At 41.4% G+C, this 27,104-nt stretch overlaps 1 protein-coding gene and 1 long non-coding RNA gene across 4 annotated transcripts; one reads left to right on the top strand and one right to left on the bottom strand.

Moving 5' to 3' along the window:
- On the top strand, positions 1-19,520 carry ATP5F1C (ATP synthase F1 subunit gamma). 3 transcript variants are annotated; one of them, XM_060006023.1, is made up of 10 exons: positions 3-135; positions 7,073-7,107; positions 7,623-7,754; positions 10,794-10,998; positions 11,597-11,740; positions 11,865-11,929; positions 13,580-13,735; positions 14,127-14,223; positions 17,014-17,050; positions 17,795-19,520. In XM_060006023.1, exons 1-9 carry the CDS (start codon positions 80-82, stop codon positions 17,018-17,020), a joined length of 897 nt encoding a protein of 298 aa, XP_059862006.1. In that variant the 5' UTR covers positions 3-79; the 3' UTR covers positions 17,021-17,050; positions 17,795-19,520. The 3 variants fall into 3 exon arrangements, with proteins under 3 accessions (XP_059862007.1, XP_059862008.1, XP_059862006.1); XM_060006024.1 differs by lacking the exon at positions 17,014-17,050 and having other exon boundaries at positions 1-135; XM_060006025.1 differs by lacking the exons at positions 17,014-17,050; positions 17,795-19,520 and having other exon boundaries at positions 1-135; positions 14,127-14,227.
- On the bottom strand, positions 14,233-27,005 carry LOC138414002 (uncharacterized). Its single transcript, XR_011246379.1, has 3 exons — positions 26,962-27,005; positions 17,414-17,590; positions 14,233-15,752 (listed from the first exon to the last, which is right to left on the bottom strand). It is a non-coding gene; the product is annotated as an uncharacterized lncRNA (long non-coding RNA).
- Positions 27,006-27,104: the final 99 nt, after the last annotated feature.

Here is a 27,104-nt window from a genome sequence, read left to right on the forward strand (position 1 = left end):
GTGGGCGGGGCGTGTGGGGCGCTTCCGCGCAGGCGCGGTGAGGCCTGTCTGACCGACCTTCAGCAGGGCCGGAATCACCATGTTTTCCCCGGTGGGCCTAGCAGGGCTGTCGGCCTGGGCCGTGCAGCCGCAATGGTAATGGCAGCTCGCGGGGGGAACGGGAGGGTTGCGGCGGATGGAGGGGCTCAGGCAGGGGGCAGGGGAAGCGGGTGGAGGCGAGTGGGACGGACCCGGGGTCGCAGGGCCGACCAGGCCGGGGTCCTGCAGAGGCCCCGGAGCCCGGGCTGCAGGAAGCGCTCGGAATCGGGAAGGGCGCGCCAAGTCTCCGGAGGCGGGCTAGGGCGGGGGGAGGGCCACGAGGAGTGCTTATCTGGGTCCTCGAGAGTGGGGCCTTGGGCCCAGTTAATTTCAGGGCAGTCTTGGATCCCCTCAGCTACTAAGTAAATGCTTAGGGAGCCTCTGCTGCGCGCCAGGCGGCGAGCCTCTGGGAGGCCTTACCCGGGCCCTCAAAGTGGGAGAGGGGAGGGCCCCAGGAAAGGTCCAGCGGAAGGTTAAGGTGTGCTTTTTGTCCTTGACGCCTTTTGAAACTCTCCGGTGCAGAGCGCAGTAACGCACAACGCGAACTAAGCAGTGACCTTGCAGCAGGCGCTTTGCTGGGCCCAAGTGAATAAAATAAGTGCCCTCGTGGGTTGCAGAGGGGACCTTAAATATCTGTTGGTGAGGAAGGGGAAGAGACCTTGCACTATCTCGAAACCGTTGTGCTGAATCAGTAACCCTGCAAGGTCATGACATCGTCCCAATGCCCCGAGGAGGAGGAGATAGATGGACTTCTATGCGTCATCTGTTCACTGCCATGCAAGTTTTAGGGATTTTAAACATTGGTTTCCCCCCACCCCCCAGAAAAAGCATCTTAGAAGGCCTAGGAATAGGCAGACAAACGTTGGTTTGTATGGTACCCTGTAATAGGATGAGATGTGATGAAGCTAGACAGAGTCTGGAAGAATTTCAGATACAGTGCTAAAGGGTTAGCTATAGACTGTAGCACTTCCCCGGTTTTACAGTAAAGGCGAATTCTAAGGAGCCACCCCATTAAACTAGATTTTTGTACCTAATTTATGAGAAGGGACTATAAAGCATTAATTAAAATAGGTATGTGTTCATTAAGCAAAAAGTTTATAACAGTAAAAGATTTTCAGCTTAATGAAGTAATTAAATCTGATGTGAAAAACCTACATACAAATGTTAGTGAATTTGCCTTGGAATTCAGAGTTTCTTTCTCCTAATATTGAAAGAGTATTCATGGGAAGTAAGAAGTCACCTTAGTTGGATTCTCACTGGTATAGGTTGTCCCTTTTCTTAATCACTCAGCGCACATTTGTTGGGTGCTTGCCCTGCGCCAAGTTGGCACTGTGGAAAGTGCTAAAACGTGGTGAACAAATCGACATGATCCTGGTGAGCTTTGTGGGACACTTCCTCACATGCAGTGGTGCTCTGCAAACATCACCTCTCTTTCCTTCCTTCCTTCCCATCTTGCTGTGCATTAATGTTATCTGTAAATATTTTTAGAACTTTAAGTTATCCAAGTTGATCTTTAAAAATGGACAGTTTCTGAAATGAGGACAAAATACATTACATAAAATTGTAAAAATAACTTTTAAAAAACCTGTAAGATCTTTCGAAGATCTTTTAGTAAAGAAGCATTTAAGCGCTTGCTGGGTCTGAGACAACTACTGCTTGGGGTGGGACTTAAACTGGAACCTCAGTCAGCAAATAAATGTCGAAGTCCTGACCTTACTCTCTTTGGAGTGTTGGTTTTAAATTGTTAGGTTATGAATATTCATCAAACGTCAGTTTCCACCTTGCAAAGCATACTCGGTCCTCTTCCTTTTCATACATTCCATCACTCTAGGTGCCTGCTGTCTTTCCTGCCTCTTCTGCCTTTTCCCTTCCACTCCCTATAATTGCCTTTTAAATTCAGAAACTAAAGCCATCTTAATGTTTCACATGCCACAGAATTAATTTGGAAGGGAAATACATTATACTTTTGTCTTTGCAGAACCAGAAAGAGGCATTTCCTTGGTTGTGTTTTGGTTATTGAAAGCTTTTTAAAATGCAATTTGTTGTTATAGTTTTGGTTTCAAGGAGGTTAGCATACCAACATTAACTAAACATTAGGCTTAATTAAACTTACAGTGAAGTTGTTTTAATTGTTCAGGGTGTCAGTAAAATACCCTAAATTTTTGGAAATTAAACTTTTTTTTAAAGTAGTATTTAAGAAAATGGAAATAAGAAATTTGGGGGTGGGAAAGAGTGATTTTTCTATCTCAAATCAGGGGGAAATACATTTCTATTTCCTAGTTTTCCACATTGTCTAAAATGGAACTATTTTATAATAGGAAACCAGTAGGCTGTAAGTTGAACTATGGACACTGAAAAGGGGGAGAGATGGCATTTCAGGAGAGAGAAGAGAGGCCATCGTCTGAGGCTGACATAGCAGATATTTACTTTTAAACGTGAGGCAGCAGCCTGTAGTGTACCCGATGGAGTGGTGCCAAACTGCCCGGCTTTGAATCCTGACCACCACTCACCTGGCGGTGTGGCCTTGGGCAAGTTACTCAGTGTCTCTGTACCATTTCCTCCTCTGTTAAATGGGGGTAATGCTAGTACCCCATTCATTGGATTAGTGTGAGGATTAAGTGAATCAGTATTTGTAAAGAACCAAGGACAGTGGGAAAAATGCTTGTGAGGATCCAGATGTATCAGTTGAAAAATGAAAACGAATTTATACATACACGTTCTACATAAAATGTAATGTGAGAAGGTTAGAAGCCTAACAAGACTGAATTGTGTGTCATGGTTGGTGATAAAGTTCTGGGAAGTCACTTGGTGGAGAGGCCAGGGTTGGACTTTCACCCAGGCATTCAGTGTTAGAATTAGACATACTTCATAATTTTCTTTTCCTTAGGAATTAGTGGGTGCTGCTTCTTCCTTAATTTTTATATTATTCAGCATTATACACTCCTTAAAATTCATTCAAGCTGTCTGTAATTTCTTTGAATGATACATAGTTCACCCACGAACCTGCTGTGTGATCATAGTAGATCATGGTAGTCTGCCATCTGTCTGTGCGATTTGCCCTCTGCTGTATTTGACGTGTTTCTAGTTTCTCAGATAATCTCCCGAGAATTTTTTAGGACATGATGTAATTTTCCAGAACACAAAACTGACACAGAACTTCCTTTATCTTCTCATTTGCAAAAGCTGTATATTCAGTAGAGCAGTCTGTCGCTAGAGGGAGTTCAGATCAGCTCGTGGTTATTTTGCACTCAAATTGTACTTAAAAAATAACTTTGTAACACAGATAGACGTGTTTAGAATTAAATGAAGTCTAAACATGAGAGTGCTTCAAAATTGGGGAAATTAGGGTGTGTGCACAGCAGAAAGAATCACAAAAGATCCTGTATCTTCCTGCATACCTCTCACTTGGGATACATGTGGAGACCCGAACATTCTGTGTTCATCCAGATATGGCATGCAGTTCAGATTTTGTTCCATATGATGTACTCTGACTAGAAACCTGCGTCAGTTAAATTGGAGTGCATGCCTAAGACCATACTGTCCCAGTGTCACTCTTTATAGTCTCTAAATTTAGAATGGGCAAAAAAGTTATTCCAAAAAAAGAAAATCATCCCCAAAATATTACTTTTCAAGTGCCATGATGAAAAAATGTTCATGGGATGGTCATTATGTTGATAAGTCCGCCCTCTGAAACTAGCAGAGCTTGTCAATGTTTGACAGATTTTATCTTTGCCTTTGGGGGATCCACTCTTAAAACCAAACCCCTAATGTTTTCCAGATCGTCTCCTTCCTCTTATTTTATTTTTCTTTCTCCATAGCTGAGTAATACCAGTAGTAAGATACATAAGTCAAGAGATTTTTAAAAAATAACTGTTCTAGTTATGAACTTTCAGACTTACTTTTGTGCACATAAACACACAGAATCACAAAAATGGCATCATATCTTATAGCCTGCATTTTTAAGTTATTATAGACTTTTTTTAGTCTGTTTTTTTAGTACAGTTTTAGATTTATAGAAAAATTGAGTAGCACAGAGAGTTGCATATACCCACACCCCACTCTGGACATTTTCCCCAGTCATCAACATCTTGCATTAGTGTGGAGTGTATACTACAATTAATGAACCCGTGTTGATGCATTATTAACTAAGGTGCATAGTTTCATTAAGGACACTCGTTTTGTTGTACACTTCTGTGGGTTTTGACAAATGCATAGTGACATGTGTCTTCCATTACAATATCATGCAGAATAGTTTCACTGCCCTAAAAATCTCTCCCTAAAATCCTGGCAACCACTGATATTTTTATTGTTGCTAAAGTTTTTTCAGTTCTGGAATGTCTTATAATTGGAATCATACAGTATGTAGCCTTTTCAGATTGGTTTCTTTCACTTAGCGATATGCAATTAAGGTTCCTCCATGTCTTTTTGTGGCTTGATGGCTCGTTTATTTTTATTGCTTAATACTGCTCCAACCGTATGGATGCACCTGTCTGTTTGTCCATTCATTCATGTATTGAAGGACATCTTGATTCCTTCCAGTTTTTGGAAGTCATGAATAAAGCTGCTATAGGAATGTGAATGCAGGTTGTCATGTAGATAAAAGTTTTCAGCTCAGTTGGGTAGGTATCTAGGGGTATGATTGCTGAATCGTATGTTTAGATTTGTAAGAAGCTGCCAAACCATCTTCCAAAGTAGCCATACCATTTTGTATAACCACTGGTGATCAGTGAGAGTTCCTGTTACCCCACATTCTTGCCGTCATTGGTATTGTCAGTTTTTTTTTTAATTTTTGGCCATTCTTTGGGATTTTCTATGTAGTTGATCATGTCATCTCTGAACAAAGACAGCTTTATTTCTTCCCTCCCAACCTGTATACGTGTTGTTTCCCTTTTTGTCTTACTGCATTAATTAGGACTTCAGTACAATGTTGAGTAGGGGTGGTGAGACAGGGCATCCTTGTCTTGTTCCCAGTCTTAGGGGGAAAGCTCCTAGTTTCTAACCATTAAACCTTAGGGGGTGTTTTTATGGATGTTCTTTATCAGGTTGAGGAAGTTCTCCTCTGTTCCTAATTTGCTGAGAGGTTTTTAATCATGAATCGGCATTTGATTTTGTCAGATCCTTTTTCTGCATCTATTGATGATACCATTTTTCTTCTTTAGTGTGTTGATGTGGTGGATTATATATTTGAATTTCGAGTGATGAACCAGCCTCACATACCTGGAATAAATCCCACTTGGTCGTAGTGTATAATTGTTTTTAATACATGGTTAGATTGCATTTGCTAATATTTTGTTGAGGATTTTTGCATCTATGTTCATGAGAGATATTGTTCTCTAAAATTCATTTCTTATATAATGTCTTTATCTGGTTTTAGTATTAGGGTTATGCTGGCCTTATAGAATTAGGACATATTCCCCCTGCTTCTCGTTCTAATTCTCTTTCTTTTTCTTTTTTTTTTTTAATTTTATTTTTTTTGGCACCAACTACCATGTCTACTGATAGTTACAAATCTGTTTCAAATCTCAATACCTCATATGTTTCCCAGACCTGGTTAGGATTTCCACTTGGTCGCATGGTTTTTTAAACTAAATCAAATTCAAACTTCATTATCTCCAGGGAGATCTCCCCCACCCAGTTTTTCTCTCTTGGTTAAATGACAACAGTGTTAATTTAGGTCATTAAGTTAGAAACCTTTGGGTCTGCTTGCTCTCACATCTGGTCTCCTGTTGCTTTGCCAACCTCTCGGTCCAGGTGCTTGCCTTCTCTTGTCTGGAAGCCCCTTGTTTGGCCTCCATGTCATCAACATTTGGTATCATTTTGTGCTTTTCACTGCCATCGGAGATACCTTACTGAAAAACTAAACTGATTTGTGGGCTTAGAAACATTCATCATTTTTCCAGTACCTATAAAATAATATTTAAACTTATTAACCCAAGCTATGTCTCCAGCTTCAAAACTACATCCAGTTCCTAGGAATGCCCTCCTTAGGCCCTCCTTTATGCACAAATTTATGGATTCTTCATTTCTCCCATGGAGCTTTCCAGGCCAACACAGGTACTTTATGGACTTAAGAGCTACAAGATAATGTATATTCAATAACATGTCTTCACCAGTAAGAGGAGGATCCTCTCGTAATTTATCTTTCACCAACATTACTTTTAAGTCATATCATTTTGACTTTAATGCATCAGCACTTTAAAAGACTGTCGAAAATATTTAATGTAAATTTCATGTAAATCTAAATTTGCATAAATCTTGTTTATGAGATAATAGTATGCTTCTTGTGGTCAGAGACCATGTCCTGGAGCAGAGTAGCTGCTCAGTAAAGAGCTTACTGAATTGAGTTGAAAAAGTTAATTGGTTTAAATAAACTGTACTTTGACACATGTGGTCATGTTAGAATGTGTAGTTGACCCTAAGGGTTATTTGAAAAGGTTTCGGTGAACTGAGGAAGTCAGCAACAATATAGGCAAAGACATAGGGGTGGGAATAGAGCATGTGTGAATGCCATTGTGACTTCAGTGGAAACTTTGTGTTAGATCAAATAGAATGAGATCTTTTTTTTTTTTTTTTTTTTTTTGTGGTACCTGGGCCTCTCACTGTTGTGGCCTCTCCCATTGCAGAGCACAGGCTCCAGACGCGCAGGCTCAGCGGCCATGGCTCACGGGCCTAGCCGCTCCACGCCATGTGGGATCTTCCCGGACCGGGGCACGAACCCGTGTCCCCTGCATCGGCAGGCGGACTCTCAACCACTGCGCCACCAGGGAAGCCCTAGAATGAGATCTTTGATGATGTAGGGTTTGGTATCAGTATTGAGGTATTTATGTATACACACACACACACACACACACACACACACACACACACACACACATTCAGTCTTATAGATCATTTCTTTATGGGATACTCTTTAAATCAGTTTATCAACTTTGAAAGTTTTTCTTTGAGATATTTTTCAAAAAACTAAAATGTTTTTTACCACCTTTATTCTCAGGATCCAAGTTCGAAATATGGCAACCTTGAAAGATAGTAAGTACTTTATCACAATATGTGAATTAAGAAAAACTAAACTTTGACAAATAAAAATGTGCTGCTTTAGCCCATTTACATATTTGGTCAAAATGGACACAGTGAATCTATGTCATCTCTGTGCGGCATTGAACTTGTTTTGGAAAAGACCCATGTGAGGTGACACATGGTTGTTGATTCTGTTGTCTGTAGAATGATAATGATATAACTAGAAAAAACTACTGTGTGTGTGTATAAAATGTTACGGAATATGTGGCAAAAGGCCATTTTCAGTACCATTTAGTGTTTTAAATACATAATTTATTGATACTATTATGTTGCCATTTTGCTTGTCCTCTCCAGGTAGCACAAGGTCTGAGTTATTGGTACTCTAACATTAAGCCTAGTTTAGCAGCTGCTATTAATTGAAGGTCTAACTGCTAATTATTCTACCTTGAAGTTTAGGAAAATATTTCGATAAATTCACAAATGAAATGGTAACTCCTTTATCTTAACACAGCACTTCTATTTTTCAGTTACCAGGCGACTAAAATCAATCAAAAACATCCAGAAAATTACCAAGTCTATGAAAATGGTAGCAGCAGCGAAATATGCCCGAGCTGAGAGGGAGCTGAAACCAGCCCGAGTGTATGGAATAGGATCCTTGGGTAAGAGGAGAGTGCAGTCACAAATTACTAAGTACCATTTAACCTAGAGATGACTGCTCAGGACTCATCTGTCCTGAGTACTTCCAGGCCCCCATCTATCACAGCAGCCCTGTGCGGGTGGGGACTGTCAGAGCTCCCGCTTTGCCGATAGGAAAAACTGAAGCCCAGTGCAGTCATAACTACACCTCTGTGACTTGGCATCTGAACCTATTTGTTAACCACTGTATGTGATCATGTTCACTTTTAAGATATTCTGAAATTTTTCCTAGATTATTAAATACACCATCAAAAGAACTTGGAAGTTTAGTGCATTAGACTCGAATGCTTGATTTCTTCCTGTTACACTGTGATGTGATCTTTTAGGACTGCAGGGTGGGGAGGGGGTGCCCTGCAGTGGAAGGTGACTGGGTAGTCATGGATATGACTGTGAGTACATGAGCGGAATGTTTAAACATTAGCTGTAAAGAGGGAGAAATTTGCTTATTTCCAAATTGAAGAAAAGATGTATCTGTATCATCTGTGTGTTAATGCCTCTATGTATTACATATAAATTACCTTGTGCAATAGTTTTCTTGTGCTCTTCATATTTTTTAAGCATGCATTTATAGCATGCTTTTTTTAATCAGTGTTTTTGGTTTTTTTTTTTGGCTCCATTGGGTCTTCGTTGCTGCACGCGGGCTTCTAATTGCGGTGGCTTCTCTTGTTGGGAAGCACGGGCTCTAAGCACGCAGCCTTCGGTAGTTGCGGCACACAGACTCAGTAGTTGTGGCTCGCGGGCTCTAGAGTGCAGGCTCAGTAGTGAGGCACACGGGCTTAGTTGCTCCGTGGCATGTGGGATCTTCCCGGACCAGGGCTCAAATCTGTGTCCCCCTGCATTGGCAGGCAGATTCTTAACCACTGCGCTACCAGGGTAGTCCAATCAGTTTTTTTATATATAAATTTATTTATTTTATTTATGTTTATTTTTGGCTGCATTGGGTTTTTGTTGCTGCGCGTGGGCTTTCTCTAGTTGCAGCGAGCAGGGGCTACTCTTTGTTGCAGTGTGCGGGCTTCTCTTGTCGTGGAGCACGGGCTCTAGGCACATGGGCTTCAGTAGTTGTGGCTCACAGGCTCTGGAGCGCAAGCTCAGTAGTTGTGGCACACGGGCTTAGTTGCTTTGCAGCATGTGGGATCTTCCCGAACCAGGGCTCAAACTCATGTCCCCTGCATTGGCAGGCAGATTCTTAACCACTGCGTCACCAGGGAAGCCCTAGCATGCTTTTTTTTAAGCATGCTGTAAAGAAACTTCTGTATGAGAAAACGATAGGGCACTAGGCTTCAGTGGAAATGCCTCCTTGCTTTAAAAATGCCATATTTAGGGAATTTCCTGGCGGTCCAGTGGTTAGGACTTGGCACTCTTATTGCCAGGGTTCGGGTTAGATCCCTGGTTGCGGAACTAAGATCCATCCCTGGTTGTGGAACTAAGATCCTGCAGGCTGTGTGGTGCAGCCAAAAAAAAAAAACCAGCCATATTCAGCTTTTCCTAGGAGGCATAATGGAGACTTGCTAAGTTAGGGTTAGCAATCATTAGCAACGCCAGCCGTTTGCTCTCCTGAGTCCTGTTCTATAACCAGCATAATACTGAGCACCTAGTTAGCGGCCCGGTAGAGGTTGATAAATTACTCTAGCCTATTTTTATGAAAAGGTGAAAGTCATTCACTGTTCACCTTTCATGCTGAAATGAATAAGTGTAATAAATTTGTTTCCCCTCAAAACTCTATAACCACAAAACTATCGAATAAGGAAATTGACTCAGATATCTAATTATAGTATTTGTGGTGTGATATTAAAAATTCAAGTCAAGGCTGCCATTCAGCTTCTAAGTCCTTCAAACTAAAAAAATACTAACTGCTAGATATTAAATGGCTAATCATTTAAAATATTTAAGAACTTTAAATAGACATTTTATGCTGTACAATATAAAACAAAAAGAGACTGAAAAGGAATATTTTCTCCACTTCCCTAAACTTTGGAGTTGAGTATTTACCTCTCTCTGCTTTTTATGGAGGGTCCTCAGGTATTGAAATTTGAGAATCACTGCTCTATACTGAAAAAGGCGATAGCAGGAATTTTGTTGAAGTGGGGAATGTGGCAGCCGTGAAGATGCACTTTGTAACTAGAGTGAGCACAGCTGCTGAATCGTCCTGTGTTTTTGCACCTAAGCCATGCTTCCCACGGGCTGCTCCTGGCCAGCACCTGAGCACAGATGGGATACTCAGGTAGGCGTGTTCTTGGGAGACTTGGGGCTCCCTGGCAGCCTCGCTGAACTTTCCCTCAACTGTACAGCGGTCCAGGAAGCTGCCACCACACCTTTCATCCCACTGGTCAGACTGGCATCCTGGTGTGATGGCTATTCTGACCCCCTTCCTATTTTCTCTCACAGGCATTTCCCCAGTAAAATCCATGTATATTTTATCCTATTTAAACACCTCTTGCCTTCTGCTTCTTGGAAGACCAACAAAGTGAGGTTGTTAGTAATACCAAAAATAGGGACTTCCCTGGCGGTCCAGTGGTTAGGACTCCGTGCTTCCACTGCAGGGGACATGGGTTTGATCCCTGGTCCTGCAAGCCATGCAGCCCAGCAAAAATAAATAAATAGAAAATAAAATGGCATCCATCATTTAAATGTCAGCGGTTTTCAAAAAAGCTTGCTATGTAGATTATATGAGCATTTCAGTAAATATTTGTTTTCTGCTTTTTTGGTTGTACACTGAAGATCTGTGTTCTTTAGAAATTTGGCAAGTCTAGAGAAGTTGGTACTTCTATAAGTCTGGCCTTTTTACAAGTTTTTTAATTGTGCTAGCAATTTCTTTTAGTCAGTACTTAAGATAACTTGGCCCTTAGGAACCTCTGTCTTAATAGAGATTTAAACCTTTATGGTTTTTAGCCTGATTGTAAATGAAATACATGCACAGACACTTGATTATATTGAGGCATCATTTTGTAAATTAGGGTTATTGCTGTATTTAGTGTAATTACACATACATTTTTTTTTTTAAGCTCTGTATGAAAAGGCTGATATTAAGGTGCCTGAAGACAAGAAGAAACATCTCCTTATCGGTGTGTCCTCAGACCGAGGGCTTTGTGGTGCTATTCATTCCTCGATTGCTAAACACTTAAAGAGTGAGGTGGCCAATCTCACAGCAGCTGGGAAAGAAGTTAAGATTGTTGGAGTTGGTGATAAACTCAGGAGTATACTTCACAGGTAATTTAAGTATATATTGTTTATGTTTAAAAGGCCGCAAGAATGAATAAAGGGAAGTTTCTTTGATAGTTTATTTAAGCAAGGTGTCTTTTTTTGGTTACCATTTTATACACAGAGGTTTTGTTTTGTTTTGAATTTTTTTCCAGAATATAGTAGAATGGATAGATTTCCCCTGTTTTCTATTTATCTTTTGTTTTTCCTTCTTCCAGACCATAAATGGAATACAGTAGGAATATCAGAAGCTATGGGTTTTTGTTTTGGGGGACGTTTTTCAGTTTTTTTTTAACGAGGACCCTAAGGAGCTCTCACAGCCAGGAAATGCCAGAAATGAATGACAGCTGATTAGGGCTGGAAGGAGAGAAGTAAAGGCAGAGAGAAATGCAAGACAGGAAGGGCCTGGTGTTAGTCCTTAGTTCTTGGCAGGTGCTGAAGGAAAGGGACAATCACGATAATGCAGGGGCGCCTTAACTCAGTGAACACCCCCCGCCCCCCTCAAAAAAGCTTGATCCATAGTGAGCGTGTTTTTTCCTTGTTCTCTGTTCTTTCAGCAGAAGTATTCTGTTAAACTATTTTATGTGACCTCTTCATTTTCTTGTAGGACTCATTCTAACCAGTTTCTGGTGACATTCAAAGAAGTGGGGAGAAGGCCCCCTACCTTTGGGGATGCGTCGGTCATTGCCCTTGAACTGTTAAATTCTGGATATGAATTTGATGAAGGGTCTATCGTCTTTAACCGATTCAGGCAAGAAAAATGTTGAAATCTGAGCTATTTTATGTTTATGTTCAGATTTTTCCATTAAGTAAATGTCTACTTAACAGTTTAAAATTATACTTTTGGAATTTACATTTGCTTTTGCCGTTTCTAGGTCTGTCATCTCCTACAAGACAGAAGAAAAGCCCATCTTTTCCCTTGGTACCATTGCAAGTGCTGGTAAGTAGGTTTTGTATGACAAGTATTTTTCCTATAGAAAGGAGAGATTTGTACATATAGGAAAACAGTGATTGTCAGGGTGGCTTTTTTTCAGCAGTAACAAAAATGACGTTGGGCTGTTTATCACCATCTATTAGTGGCTTCCATGAAATCATAAACATTTATTGTTTGACAACACTTACTGCATTCTTTCATTAATTTAATAAATATCCATTGAAGGCCATCGTTAGATATGATTTCTGTCCTTGGAGGTTGAAGAACTAAGCTAGAATGATATGTTGGCTTTGCAATCTGTGTGTGGGACCCCTCCCTAACCACAAAACAGACGCTCTAGAATAGAGATTTGAACGCTATTCACAACTAATATACGTTGAACAACTCAGTTCTCTTGTTTTGCTGTTTAAACAAAGTGATCATTGCTCAGTGATGCATCCTGGAAATAATACTCAGGAACTGATTTTATTTTCCCTTTCTGTATATTAGATTTCTCCTGTAATAGGTGTATAACTTTTACATTTTATTTTTAAATAAATCTATAACTTTTACATTTTATTTTTAAATAAATCTTTATTTTTTGGCTGCGTTGGGTCTTCATTGCTGCAAGTGGGCTTTCTCTAGTTGAGGCAGGCAGCAGCTACACTTTGTTGCAGTGCGCAGGCTTCTCATTGCAGTGGCTTCTCTTGCTGCGGAGCATGGGCTCTAGGCGCACGGGTTTCAGTAGTTGCGGCGCATGGGCTCAGTAGCTGTGGCTCATGGGCTCTAGAGCGCAGGCTCAGTAGTTCTGGCGCACGGGCTTAGTTGCTCCGCGGCATGTGGGATCTTCCCGGACCAGGGCTCAAACCCGTGTCCCCTGCCTTGGCAGGTGGATTCTTAATCACTGCGCCACCAGGGAAGTCCCTATCACATTTACATTTTAACGTCTTAGAAATTGGGATGCTTCTACCAGTCAATATGTATTTTTTCAGTATGTCATTTTTAATTGGCTATGTTATTTTCTTTCTTCATGGTACATAAAATAGGAGTTATAATCCACCGCATCTTAAATTTGATGAAATCCAGTACTGTCTCAGCACTTTACACTAATGAGTGAATTTTCAAGTCTGCTGCTACGTTTCCACTGCCTAATTACTAAAATGCACAGCAGCCTCTTAACTCTTCTCTCTTCCACATTCTCAGAAAAGCTTTCCCTCCCTTATTTTCCTGAAACTTTCAGATTTCCCCAATAAACAAATGGCTGAAATGGGATTTTTATATTACACTATACGAGTCTCAGTTCTTTCCTTAATTTCTTTATTGAAAAACGTGGTCACTGACTGTTGTGTGGCTTCGTGCCCAGCACGCTGCTAGATACCATCCAAAGGATTTGTATCCGTGAAATGTGGTGCTGTTACTTTAAATGTGGACTTCTTAAGTTTTATGAAGTTAAGCATTTGAAGTAGAATATCAAATGCTTTGTTTACACATCATATTTTTCTGAAAATCTATTATCTATAGTATGGAAATAGATGAAGATTTTAGAACTGAGTCCTTTAACCAATCTTACGTTGACTTCTCTGTAATTATAAAGAGTTTTTCTACCAGGAAGCTGTCTTGATTAAATCAGTCTTTGTGCTGTATCGCTTCAGAGAAATCCATGGCTTGTTTTAACAGAGAGCATGAGTATCTATGATGATATTGATGCTGACGTGCTGCAGAATTACCAAGAATACAGCCTGGCCAACATCATCTACTACTCTCTGAAGGAATCCACCACGAGTGAGCAGAGTGCCAGGATGACGGCCATGGACAATGCCAGCAAGAATGCTTGTAAGCGCTGAGAGAATTCCCTTACGGAAAGCAGCATGAAGACCCTCACGTCAAAAGGCATTAGCGATTCTGGAAGTGGACCAGGAAGCAGGAGAGCTGGGGTCTAGTCCTGGGCTCTGCCACCGATTCTGTGAGGATAGAAAAATTATATTCTCTGCCTTAAAGGAAGTAATATCTTACTTGGTACGCAGTAAGTGTGCAGGTACTTTGAAAAGGTATCTCGTGGAAGAAACAAAACTACCTTCATAAAATTTTTTGACTGGCCAGTTTGGGTACCCAAAAGGAAACAGAATCTTATTTTTGAATTAAGCAACACACGTCTATAAATGAGTTAGTGAAAAAGGTATTCTTTTCTAGTTTTAGATCTTGTTGTCTTTTGTTCTGTTTGTAGCTGAGATGATTGACAAATTGACTTTGACGTTCAATCGCACCCGCCAAGCTGTCATCACCAAGGAGCTGATTGAAATCATCTCCGGTGCTGCGGCTCTGTAAGTAACTGTGCGTCACCCTCAGACTCCGTGTCTCATCTGTGCCTGCTAGTTTAGCCTTTGCATGTTTAAGTTTTCTGTTTTGTTTTGTCTGTTAACGATGAAATGATCCATTGCTTATCTTGTTTCCTTAATCGTAGAACATAAAGTTTGATGAAAATGAGATCTCTGGTGTATTTTGATTGTTTCAGCTGAAATATTCAGGCTTAGTTTCTTCTTTTTAGAAATTAGTATATTGCTAGCTTTCACTTTCTTCAAGTTTTAGGAATAAGGACGTGAATAATTCAGTATCATTTATACTGAATGATAAATATTCAGTATCATTTATAAAATCTGTCTTTGAACTTAAAATATTATAAATCAGGCTTTCTGAGTTACAGGACTGGTTTGGGGTTTGGTTTTATATAAATCTGCAGATCATTGAATGGTGGTTGGGTCCAGGAATTTTTAAATTAAGTTTTCTGTATCAGTACTGTCTTATAAGGAGTTCTTAAAATACCACTTTCCTCAAGAAAATGTCTTGGTTGTCTAGCTAGATATGTTAATGTTTGTGAAACCACGGTTACGATAATGGGAATTCTGTTTTAAAAATTATTAAATTGAACACCCATTATATGCCTCATACAGTGCTAGGCACGGTGTTAAAGGATGTGATCCTTTCTTCCAAGGCATTTATGTGCTAATAGGATAAGAAAAAAATGCAGATAATTATGGTGAAAGATAAAATATGTCATAAGTTTTCTTTGACTCATTCTCTCTCACCTCCTGCTAATTGGTCACCAAGTTCTGTAAATTTTACCTTCTAAATATCCCTTGACCCTTTCCCCTTTATGCCCTCTTCACGCAGATCCTTGTCATTTCTCTCCCAAATTAAAAAACGTATTTTTTGAGTGGCACATACGTTTTTTTCCCTGAAATGCCATCTTTCCCCTGCACCCTTGATTGTACATCTGACTCTGTTTATCCTTCCTAACGGAGCTGGGGTAATCCTTTCTTCCAGAAATCCTCCCTTCCTGGTTTGAGTGGGGCAGCCTCCTATGCTTCCCTTCATCATAGCACTTACACTGTTTTACTAGGAATTGCCCTTCTGTTTGTCTGTCCTCCTGCGGCTTGGGACAGGGAGTGTCTCGTTCAGTCTTATAGCCCCATCACCTGGCACATACTTCCTCAGTAAATATTTGTAGAGTGAATGAATGACGTGCCATGAATATTTACATTTTTTTAAATATATTTATTTGTTTTTATTTTTGGCGGTGTTGGGTCTTTGTTGCTGTGCACGGGCTTTCTCTAGTTGCGGTGAGCGAGGGCTACTCTTCGTTGCGGTGCACGGGCTTCTCAGTGTCGTGGCTTCACTTGTTGCGGAACGTGGTCTCTAGAGCGCAGGCTCAGTAGTTGTGGCGCACGGGCTTAGTTGCTCCGTGGCATGTGGGATCTTCCCAGGCCAAGGATTGAACCCCTGTCCCCTGCATTGGCAGGCGGATTCTTAACCACTGCGCCACCAGGGAAGCCCGCCGTAAATATATTAAGACCTGGAAGTTCAGCAGAGAGAGAAGTAACATTTTATTGGGTATGTGAAAACGTGAATCCAGGTTTAAGAATCAGGGAAAGGTTTATCACTACGATGACATTTAAGTTGGTCCTTTTGTCTCTGGAGGATAGAAATGGGCAGAATGCCAGACACACAAATAAACTGGTTGAGACTGTTTTATAAGTGTTGGTTGGATCCAGCAGGCTTCCTTCTCTTATTTTGCTTTGGAGCATGAGTTTAAGACTAATCCACCTCTCAGCCTCGTCACTACTGCTCTGTTAACATCAGAGTCCAGTGCAGTGATGAGCGGCCCTGCCGCTTACCAGCTTGATAGACGTGGTTAAGATACTCTCCCTGCAACGCAGTTGTTTTCTATGACACGGGGGCTAATACAGGGATTAAATAAGTGTATTATTCGTGTCCTCCTTGCTGTACTTCCTACTGCTGGAGCCACGCTGACTTCTTCTTGGGTGGCGTGCACGCAGAGGCCTGGGGGAAAGTTTGGACTGCGCTCTTAAGGTCTGTGAGCTGTGAGATGTGGAGAGCCAGGAAAAGAGGAATGAATGCTCGGAATAGACGGAGGCTACAGCCTCTGCAGAATTGAGGACCAGGCTCTTTCTTGATTAGGAATGCGGGGACTTGGCTGAAAAGTAGCAAAACCAGAGAAATGAGGAGAGGGAGATTGGGATATGAAGACCAAGAATTTTAAAAAGAACTCAAATAACTGGAAATTGACTAGTTTTCGCTTTCTGGAAAGGCAGTCTAAATCATTTCTTGCAAGTTAGCTGTGCACTTCACGGTGGATTATTTATATGAATGAACTTGCATGCTCTGTAACCTGTCAGCTCTTCTGCTTAAAGGCTTTAATGCAGACACATTTGGCTCTTTGGTAATAATATAAAAGGCATGAATAAACCATAATATTTGAGGTACCAAATATTTAGTTGCTAGCCTAAAATTTTTTAATATATTGTATGCTGTTTATAGAAAAGTTGTTGTTTAAAGTATGCTTTCATAGTCCTGCCTACTTGCATGAACATGGTTTTATTGCTTCTAACCAGATGCAAGTCTGTGACCTTTTGTAACAATCATTGAACTCTGTTTTAAGGGAATATTTTGGTAAGTATTTATATGATATACTCAAGGTAGTGAGTGAGGAAGTGGGCTTTTTTAGTCAGAAATTGTAAATGATTAACTAGCATGGATTGTTTCTTGACCTGCTTGTTTTGTGTTTGTCTTTTTCTTCTAATATAATAACCCAGGGACTAATGAAATTCGAGTTTCATCCTCAGACAAGAGGTAAAGTGGTAATATTTCACACACTCTCCCCTACCCCGCCAGAAAAGAAACCCAGTCAGATAGAACTGAAGGTAATTCGGCAACAGTGAAACTGATTCCCTGAGAGATGAGATGGCCAGGCCATTAGAGCAGCAGCCAGATGGTGGGAGTATGTGGGTGATGTTAGTGGGCTTTTTTCTTCTTCGATATATTAAATAAACTGTAAGGATAAAGAATTAGCATTCTTGGGACCTCTCTGGTGGTCCAGTGGTTGGGACTCCATGCTTCCACTGTGGGGGACACGGGTTCAATCCCTGGTCAGGGAACTAGGATCCCACATGGCTCGTGGTGCGGCCAAAAAGAAAAAAAAGAAAAAAGAATTACCATGCTTTTGAGTTATTAAACACAGGCTGGTGAGGAGCAGTGGTTCTCAAATTTCCTGGTCTCAGAACGCTTTGATATCTGACTTCACAGAGGATAGCTTAGTTCTCTCCATTTCTGTATTCATTCTGTCCTGATATTACACATCACATAGGCTCTGGAAAACTCCACCGTGTGTACCTGAGAATGAGAATAAAATAGGCAAGTAACATTGTTATAAAAATAGTTTTGCCCTCACGGACCCCATGAAAGGGTCACCAGACCAAAATTTGAGAACCACTGGTGTAGAGTAGCATTTTATTATGTAGAGTCAGTTCTTTAAGTCCCACCGAAATATGTATTATATCTTGACATCTTTATTTGTTCTGTACTTTTATTTTTCAGGTAAAGAAGATTCAGCCAGCTGATTTTGTTTTTAGCTTACTGCTGTCCTTGTCAGAAGAAATTGTTGGTCCACTGTTTAAATTAGTAAAGACAGCGAGATATTTGTAAATTATCTTACAATAAATGACTCACCGTAAGAAAATCACTGTCTTTTCTTATTATATGAGAACAGCAGTTTTCCAAATGAGATCTTAAAACACTTAAAAATATTAACATGCTACTATTAAGAAGATAGTTGAAGAGGCTCCTCTGATTTTCTGGTTGCCTAACAGCCATGGAAAGCCTGGCCTCCGTGGGGTCAGAGTGGAAGGAAGAGGCACCAGGCCACAACCCCAGCCCAGGCACCTGAGCGCCACACCTTCATAGAACAGCCAGCACAGGGAAGCAAACGCGCTGTCCAGGTCATCTGCTGTTTCTCACGTGTACGGTGTAGAATTTCAGGCATATACTAAATCTAAATAAATTTTTAAATCTTTTCCAAGGACTGAGAAACATTTCAGTAGGATATTTACTCCATATTCGCATTTAGATAACCATTAAGATTGGGCGCGTGAGCTATTCCACACAGCGAGCTGGCCGTGCCAAACAGTGTCAGGGTTTTTTCCTATTTATTTAAAAGACGGCTTAGGGCTTTTATTGCAAAAGTAGTATAGGAATTACAAAAGACTGTAGAACTATAAAAAAATACAGAGCCCATTCTCACTTAACACTTTATATTACTCTTTTTAAAAACATTAAATAAATACATGCATATGCTATCATTTTGCCAATAACTATTCATAAAAATGAACAATAAGTGATACAAAAGTGGATTAGCAACCACAAACCTGTAAAGAGCAGTGTTGCCACTTTAAGAAAAAGGCTGCCAGGGAAAGATAAACGGAACAGAATCTCAGTGTCATTTTCTAGCTTCCCTGAAATGTTACAAGAGGCATTTTGATTTCTGAGCCTTTGTGACATTTGTTTTTCTCTGAAGGCTCATAGGTCTTTACCTGTGTTGCTCTGAAATGTCACAAGGATAATTGTTAATAAGCATCCTTGGGGAAGTGTTTGCACACTTGGACGAGTACTTCTGTGTTCTTAATTTTTGGAAGTGGAATCAATGACTCAGACTATGTACATTTTTTAATTTAATAGACACTGCCAAATAGCTCTCAAAAAAGGTGGTAAACTTGTGCTAAGTGTATAAAATTGATTTCCTCTACTCGCTGAGACTGTCTATTAATCTTTAATGATCTGATGGGTGAAAAGACAATAGACTACTCATTCATTGCCCATTTTTTTAAGTGAGTTTTTTTCTCATTGAAACATAAGAGTTCTTTGCCTATGAGTGACATCAGCTCATTTGTGTTGCAAATTAATTTGTGTTAGAAAGTTTGCACTTCCACTACTTTCTTGCAGATGCAGCATGGGGTCTTGAGAAATAAAACTAAGCAAGGATTTAACTTTACCAGCCACACGAGTGTTCGATGTATAGAGCAGTGGTTAAGAGCATAAACTTGGGGCAAACTGGGTTGGAATCCCAGTTCAGCCCTTAACCAGCTGTGTTGACATTGGGCAAGTTACTTAATCTTTCAGTTTTATCATCTGTAAAATGATTAAAATAGTACTTACCTCATAGGGTTGTTATGAGGACTAAATGAATCAATATTTGCAAAATACTTAGAAACTGATGTGGGACGAATGCTGTATCTGTGATTAAATGTTCCCTGATCTATGTAAGTGACCATCGGTTCAGTATCGTGTTTCTGATGTTCTGTGTATCAGCACTCTTAAATTCTGAAGCTACGATGATGATAATTATACTTCCCTATAGGAGCTTACCATTTGGAGCAAAGAGAAGCAAATAATGAAAAAAAAACGTGGTAAGGTTTTTTGGTAAACTGTTATTGAAGTATAGTGTATGTACAAAAGAAGGCATAATTCATAAGTTTGTGGCTCAGGAAAATTTGCAAAGTGTAAACACTCATGTATCTACAATCTAGATCAAGATCTAAAAGGTCCTGTCGTCACAGAAGCCTCCCTTGTGTCCCTGCCCTTTTTGTTACCTCCACAAAAGTACCCACAATCATGACTTCTATCACCATAGATGTGTTTTGATTGTTTTTGAAATTTACGTAAACGGAATCATACAGATGAAGCCTTTGGGGTCGGCTTTTTCTTAAAATTCAACAGTGTGTCTGGGAGATTTCATTCACATTTGTAGAGCAGTTTTTTTCATCGTTTTATGTTACCACACGTGATAAATATCTTAGAGTTGAGTAATTCTGTTGATGGACGTTTAGGTTATTTCCAGCTTGGAACAATTATAAATGCTTCTCTAAATCTTTTGTGCACCTCTCTTGGTTTAAATTTGAAAGAATTTCTGTTGTGTACATACCTAGCAGTGGGATTGCTTGGCCATAGGTTCTGTAAATGTTCTGCTTTGGCACTGCCAAACACTTTCACAGAGTGGATGTATTGATACCAGTTTATACTCTTCCTGGCAGTTGTCTACATCCTCATCAACACTAGGTATTGTCACCCTTTTTCATTTTGCCATCCTGGTAGGAGTGTAGTGTTATATAATAATACCTTTAGCTTGCATTTCTCTGATGGCCAATGAGTGGGGTTAATCATGCATGTTGGTTGTGTGGAACTTAGATATTCTCTTTCCAAAAGTTCTGAGCAGTGTGTGTGTGTGTGTGTGTGTGTGTGTGTGTGTGTGTGATTTTTGCTTGTTTTCTAATTGAACATTCTATTGAGATAATTGTAGATTCACATGCAGTTGTATGAAATAATACAGAACGATCCCTTGTACAGTTGCCTCAATTCGCCTCAATGGGGGCTTCCCTGGCGGTCCAGTGGTTAAGACTCTGTGCTTCCACTGCAGGTGGAGCAGCCAAAAAAATAAATAAGTAAAAATAAATTCCCGGGGCTTCCTTGGTGGTGCAGTGGTTGAGAATCTGCCTGCTAATGCAGGGGACACGGGTTCGAGACCTGGTCTGGGAGGATCCCACATGCCGCAGAGCAACTAGGCCCGTGAGCCACAACTACTGAGCCTGCACGTCTGGAGCCTGCGCTCCGCAACAAGAGAGGCCACGATAGAGGCCCGCGCACTGCGATGAAGAGTGGCCCCCGCTTGCCACAACTAGAGAAAGCCCTCGCACAGAAACGGAAACCCAACACAGCAAAAATTAATTAATAAACTCCTACCCCCAACATCTAAAAAAAAAAAGTAATAGTCTCCTCAGCTGTAAGCCAGGGACAATAGCGCCTACCTCATAAAGTCACTGCACTCAATAAAAAATATCAGCCTTCTACTGGCGTTTGAAAAAGCACACCTTCATTTAAAAATAAAAAAATAAATTCCCCCAATGGTAATATTTTACAAAACTATATCACAACCAGGAATATTGACATTGATACAATCCCAAAATCTCAGATGTCCCCAGTTTTATAGTTGAGAATCTGAACTCATAAGGACAACACTTATTTAGATAACCTAGGAAAATGGGAGGGGGGAGAATAGTAGCTTAAAATGTTGGGTTAGATTCCCCGAATTTGCTTTTTAAAAAAAGAAAGAAAAAAGCCCTAGAATGGCTAAGATAAAGAGATGATTATATCAAATATGGACTGAAGTCCCATACATATACATGCTGAGAGTTTAAAGCAGGATAAACACCTTGAAAAACTGGTCGGCAGTATCTACTGAAGTTGAACATTTGTATACAGAGTGATCAATGATTTAAAATATATACTCATGAGAAATGCATGCAGTCACATGTACAAGATATTCATAGCAGCACTGTTCTTAGTTCAGATAACCATGCTTTAAAAGGGAAAGATTTACTTAAAATGTAATGGTAATTAAGATAGTGTGGTGGTGTTGCAAGGATAGAAAAATAGACTAATGGAACACAATAGACTAGAAACAAATACGTATACAGCCACCTGATTTATAAGTCACTGTAATTCAATGTGGAAAAGAATGTTTCCAGTAAATGCTGCAGGATCAGCTGGATATCTCTATAGGAAAAATCCCTGATCCTTATACCATACACAATTTCAATTTGAGGTCATAGATATAAAAGGTATAATAATACAGCTTTTTGAAGAAAATAGGAGAAAGGCTTCATGATATTGGGAATAGCAAAGCTTTTTTAAACATGACTCACTCAAAAAGAACTAATCATTTAGGGAATTCCCTGGCGGTCCAGTGGTTAGGACTCAGCGCTTTCACCGCCGTGGGCCAGGTTTAATCCCTGGTCAGTGCACTAAGATCCCACAAGCCACACAGTGTGGGGGGAAAAAAATTAATTTGAAAAACATTGATAATTGGGCTTTATTAAAATTAAATTATCAAACGACTGAGGGAAGATATTTACAATACAAATAAAGCTTGTATATAGAGTGTATGTTTTTTTAAACATCCACAAATCAGTAAGAAGACAGAAAATCCAATTCTAAAAAATGAGGTTGGGACTTCCCTGGTGGCGCAGTGGTTAAGAATCCACCTGCCAATGCAGGGAACATAGGTTCGAGCCCTGGTCCGGGAAGATCCCACATGCCGCAGAGAAACTAAGCCCGTGCGCCAGAACTACTGAGCCTGCGCTCTAGAGCCCATGAGCTACAACTACTGAACCCTTGTACCACAACTACTGAAGCCCACGTGCCTAAAGCCTGTGCTCCGCAACAACAGGAGCCACCGCAATGAGAAGCCCACGCGCCACGACAAAGAGTAGCCCGCGCTTGCCACGACTAAGAAGGCCTGCACGCAGCAACGAAGACCCAACACAGCCAAAAATAAATAAATAAATAAATTTAAAAAATGAGTTTGAACTATTAATAGCCACAGTAACATGAATTTCCAGGAAATTATGCTGAAAAAAAATTCTGAAAGATTATATACTATATGATTCCATGTATATAATGTTTTTTATGTGACAAAATTTTAGAAATGGAGAACAGATGAGTGGTTGCCTGGGATCACAGACTGGGGTAGGGGAGTAATAGGAAAGCTGGTATGGTTATAAAAGGGCAGTGGGCACAGATCAAACTGCTCAGGATCCTGAATGTGGTGGTAGATTCTTTTTTTTTTTTTTTTTTTTTTGCGGTACGCGGGCCTCTCACTGTTGTGGCCTCTCCCGTTGCGGAGCGCAGGCTCCGGACGCGCAGGCTCAGCGGCCATGGCTCACGGGTCCAGCCGCTCCGCGGCACGTGGGATCTTCCCGGACCAGGGCACGAACCTATATCCCCTGCCTCGGCAGGCGGACTCTCAACCACTGCACCACCAGGGAAGCCCGGTAGATTCTTTTTTTTAAATCTATATAGGTAAAAAATCACAAACATATACACACGTAAGTGAGTATGAGTAAAGCTGGGGACATCTGAATGAGATGTGTGGAAGGTTATAATTGGTGAGCACATAGCCAAGTTTGGGTGAAGATGAGCTCAGTTTGGGGTTAGATGACCAGACTGAAAAGGCATCCTAGCTTGAAGGAGGTGAGGTTTAAACTAACTCACCAACAGAAGGAGCAGTAACCAACAGAAATGAAACTACTGGGGTGACATAAATCTGGAAAGGTGATCTGAGGCAAGACTGTGAGCACCCCATGCTATGCAGTTTAGACCCACAGAAAAGAGTCTTATAAAGCAAGCTTGAAAGTCCCCCAGGTCACACCCCCTCCTTCTTTGCTAAGCATCAGATCAGTGCAATAACAATGACAAATGTTTGCATTAGTAAGGTTTACTACATAACTTCTTTCTGAGACCTGTCTAGAGAGTATCTGAAGTGCTAGAAATGCTAATTTTAATATTCCAAGATTGAGTTTCCATTGTTATAACTTCTTTTTTCTAATAATTTGTCCTTTAATGAACATTTGTTTCTCTTACTATTTAATATGGGATATTTGCAACTTTCAGAAACATTATTATTATTATTGTTATCACTGGAAACTCTAAGTTTGAAAACTGCAGTTCTGAGCCCCTGCCAACACCAGCTGAATAAAAAGTGATGCCATTGCTGCACTGGGGCCTACAGTCCTCACCTAGAAGACGCATTCTCTGCACTGAGACTGAAACCAGAAAATGAGTCATTGTGGGCCCACAGTTAGAGTGGGGTCACAGGAGGCCAACTAATAAATGGAGCCTTGGCCCAGGTCCGGCTCACACTGGGTTCCCCGGGTTGATGGACCCACTCAGGGTCAATTCCCTGATTCCTGAATGTGTAAGTAGAACACACATATGGGGAAGTTGGTACAATCCCCTGATTCCTGAATGTGTACGTAGAACACACATATGGGGAAGTTGGTACAATCCCCATGCTGGTTCCTTGGCCTCTGGGGTAAGAACTATGGCAGTGGGAAGGCTGAGCACAAACTTTTGAGATTGGCCCTCCAGTTTGGGGAAGGCGCAGGGGGTAGGGGGAGGCAGAAATCAGGGCACCCTTAAAGACCTAAAGAATGCAGGGGTTGGGGGAGGGGCAAGATAGGGAAAAGGGATTCAGAGGTACAAACTACTAGGTATAAAATAAGATACAAGGATGTAATATACAGCAGAGAATATAGCCAATATTTTATAAATAATAACTGATGCCCAATGTGACAGTGTTATTACCTGATTGGGAAGCAATCAGGTAATGAGGGTGAAGCCCTTATTAATGGGATTAATGCTTTAAATAAAAGAGATCCCACAGAGCTCCCTAGCCCCTCCCACCTTGTGAGGATACAACTTGAGAAATCTGTGCCCCAGGAGAGGGCCCTCACATGACCGTGCTGCACCCTGATCTCAGACTTCCAGCCTCCAGAACTGTGAGAAATAAATGTCTGTTGATAAGTTACCCAGTCTGAGTTATGGCAGCCAGAAAGAACTAAGACAGTAGGGACTACCATAACAGCACTGCTCAGGATTAAAGGCTTCAGTGTTCTGTGGAATTGCCCCAGCTGCACTCAGCTCCTTTGCCTGAGATCACACACCGGTTCCAGGGAAGCCCTCAGGCAATGACTTACCAACAAGGGAATATAAAGGTCCAGCCCCCTTGTCCCAACTCAGGACAGAGGTGATAGGCCATCCCCGAGTTAGAGCTCCCTATGGGATTGCCTGAGGCCCTCCTTGAAAATGCAGTGCAACCCCCTTCCCCTGTACAGGTGTGGATCCCAGCAGCACTCAATAAACCTGCAGGTTGATCTCCACCTCAGAACTGGAGAACTGAATCTGCGACACATGTTTATGTAGGGGAATGTCCCTGTCTGGGGATATACATGCTGAATTGTTTCCGGGTTAAATGTCACGAAGTTTGCAACTTATTTTCAAACTGTTCTGAAAAAAAAAAAAAAGGTGTGTGTGTGTGTGTGTGTGTGTGTGTGTGTGTGTGTGTATACATAGTAAATGTGGCAAAATAGTCAATATTAACAATTGGTGAATCTAGGTGAAGTGTGTACCTTTGTTTATACTTGCTTCAACTTTTCTGTAGGTTTGAAATTTTCCAAAATAAAAGATTAAGGGGTAAAACACACACACAGAGGCAATATAAGAGATGTAAAAGGAGCCTCCAGAAGTATTGGAACAGAAGAGAGCAGGGTGTTGTGAGATCCAAGGTACAAGAGTTTCAAAATTAAGGTAGTGTTCAACATTATCAAATGGCTACAAAATGGTCAAGCAAGTCTAGGACTGAAAAGTGTCCCCCAGATTTAGCATCTAGAAGGTCCCTGATAATCTTGGGGACAGAAGTGTCAGTGGAGAAAACATTATAGGCACCCTGCCACCTAGTATCTTGCTCCTTGTCTACAGATTGTCGGAAGAATCATATTTTCCATTCTACTGGGTTTCTGGGACTTCAAAAGAATTGAATATTATGTTCAAAGTTCTGGAATGGTCCCTATAAGGAAAACGTAGAGCCATGCAGCAACTCACAGTTTATTGGAGAGGCATGTAAACTCAAATACTAAATGCACTGTGATAGGTGCAAGAAGAGGGGAACACAGGAGAGAGAGAAGGGGAAGGTAGGAACACTCCAGAAGCTTTTAGAAGAAAAAAGCACAAAAGGATAGACTGAGTAGGTGAGCCACTGCAACCTGGCTACCCATAGGCTGAATCTGGCTTAACCGTGGGATTAGTTTGGCTTGCAAATTAAAACTTAAAAAATGTATTTTCAGGGGCTTCCCTGGTGGCGCAGTGGTTGAGAATCTGCCTGCCAATGCAGAGGACACGGGTTCGAGCCCTGGTCTGGGAAGATCCCACACGCCGCGGAGCAACTGGGCCCGTGAGCCACAACTACTAAGCCTGCGCGTCCGGAGCCTGTGCTCCGCAACAAGAGAGGCCATGACAGTGAGAGGCCCGCGCACCGCGATGAAGAGTGGCCCCCGCTCGCCGCAACTAGAGAAAGCCCTCGCACAGAACCGAAGACCCAACACAGCCAGTAAATAAATAAATAAATTTTTTAAAATGTATTTCCAATAATTAAAAATATTGATCGAGCTATTGATCACAAAATCTCGGTGTCCCGCATCTGGTTAAGATCTGGCAACCCTTGGCTGGAGCGAGGAGAAGACTGGGGCAGGCAACAGTTCTCCATACACAGACTGTTTCGCTGACTTAAGGACTTTCCGCAGGCAACTGAGTCCTTTCTTCCTTTGACAGATCCCAGAGGCTGGTGAAGGGTACATCGGCAAACTCTTGCTCACAAGCATGCCACCCGTTTTTGTAAATAAAGTTTTATTGAAACCAGGGCTGGGATTAGAAAAGAGTGAGGCCGGAATTCGGGGGCAGTGGTCGGATTTTTTAAAAATTGTATTAAAATATTATTGATCTTGATTACGTTTTCTGCTGCCCCCGTAAATTTTGCCCGGAGGTCAGTGCCACGCTGGCCACACCCTGCACCCCGCCCTATTGTGAAGGGTTTTGAATGGCGTGCTTAACAGCTTGGACCTGATTTAACCTATACAATGGTAAGCAGCTCTTTTTTTTTTAGCAGAGGCAAGAATTGGATTAAATCCAAGTCTGGGAAAGTCCTGAAGTTTCCACGCCCCAAATACCACCCCTGCACTCACAGCCTCTCAGGTTCCCACTCTTGTCTAACACCCGCATTTCAGGTTCATATCCCGGCTCGCTCTTCGACCCCTGAACCACTGACGTTCCCTCCTCCTTCATCTGCGAGCGAGCACCCCGGGAAGGCCCCAAGCACTTGCCTCCTCGGGCGCATCCTCCACCGGCGCTCGGAGCTACCGTTTCCTGCATCCTTCCAGGCCCGAGAGTCGATACCGGGACCATCGCTCTGCTCCAACGGGGCGGAGCTTCCTCATCGGCGCGCTCCGCACTCGGCTAGTGCTGC

Source organism: Delphinus delphis, chromosome 2 (genome assembly GCF_949987515.2).
Source record: "Delphinus delphis chromosome 2, mDelDel1.2, whole genome shotgun sequence".
Classification (NCBI taxonomy): Eukaryota; Metazoa; Chordata; class Mammalia; order Artiodactyla; family Delphinidae; genus Delphinus; species Delphinus delphis.

What these genes read in the sequence shown, in the direction of transcription:
- ATP5F1C (XM_060006023.1), top strand. Translation starts at nt 80, where the DNA reads ATGTTTTCCCCGGTGGGCCTAGCAGGGCTGTCGGCCTGGGCCGTGCAG. An exon ending in CTCAGGAGTATACTTCACAG is followed by an intron (nt 10,999 to 11,596) that starts GTAATTTAAGTA and finishes ATTTTCTTGTAG; the next exon opens with GACTCATTCTAACCAGTTTC. An exon ending in TGGTACCATTGCAAGTGCTG is followed by an intron (nt 11,930 to 13,579) that starts GTAAGTAGGTTT and finishes TTGTTTTAACAG; the next exon opens with AGAGCATGAGTATCTATGAT.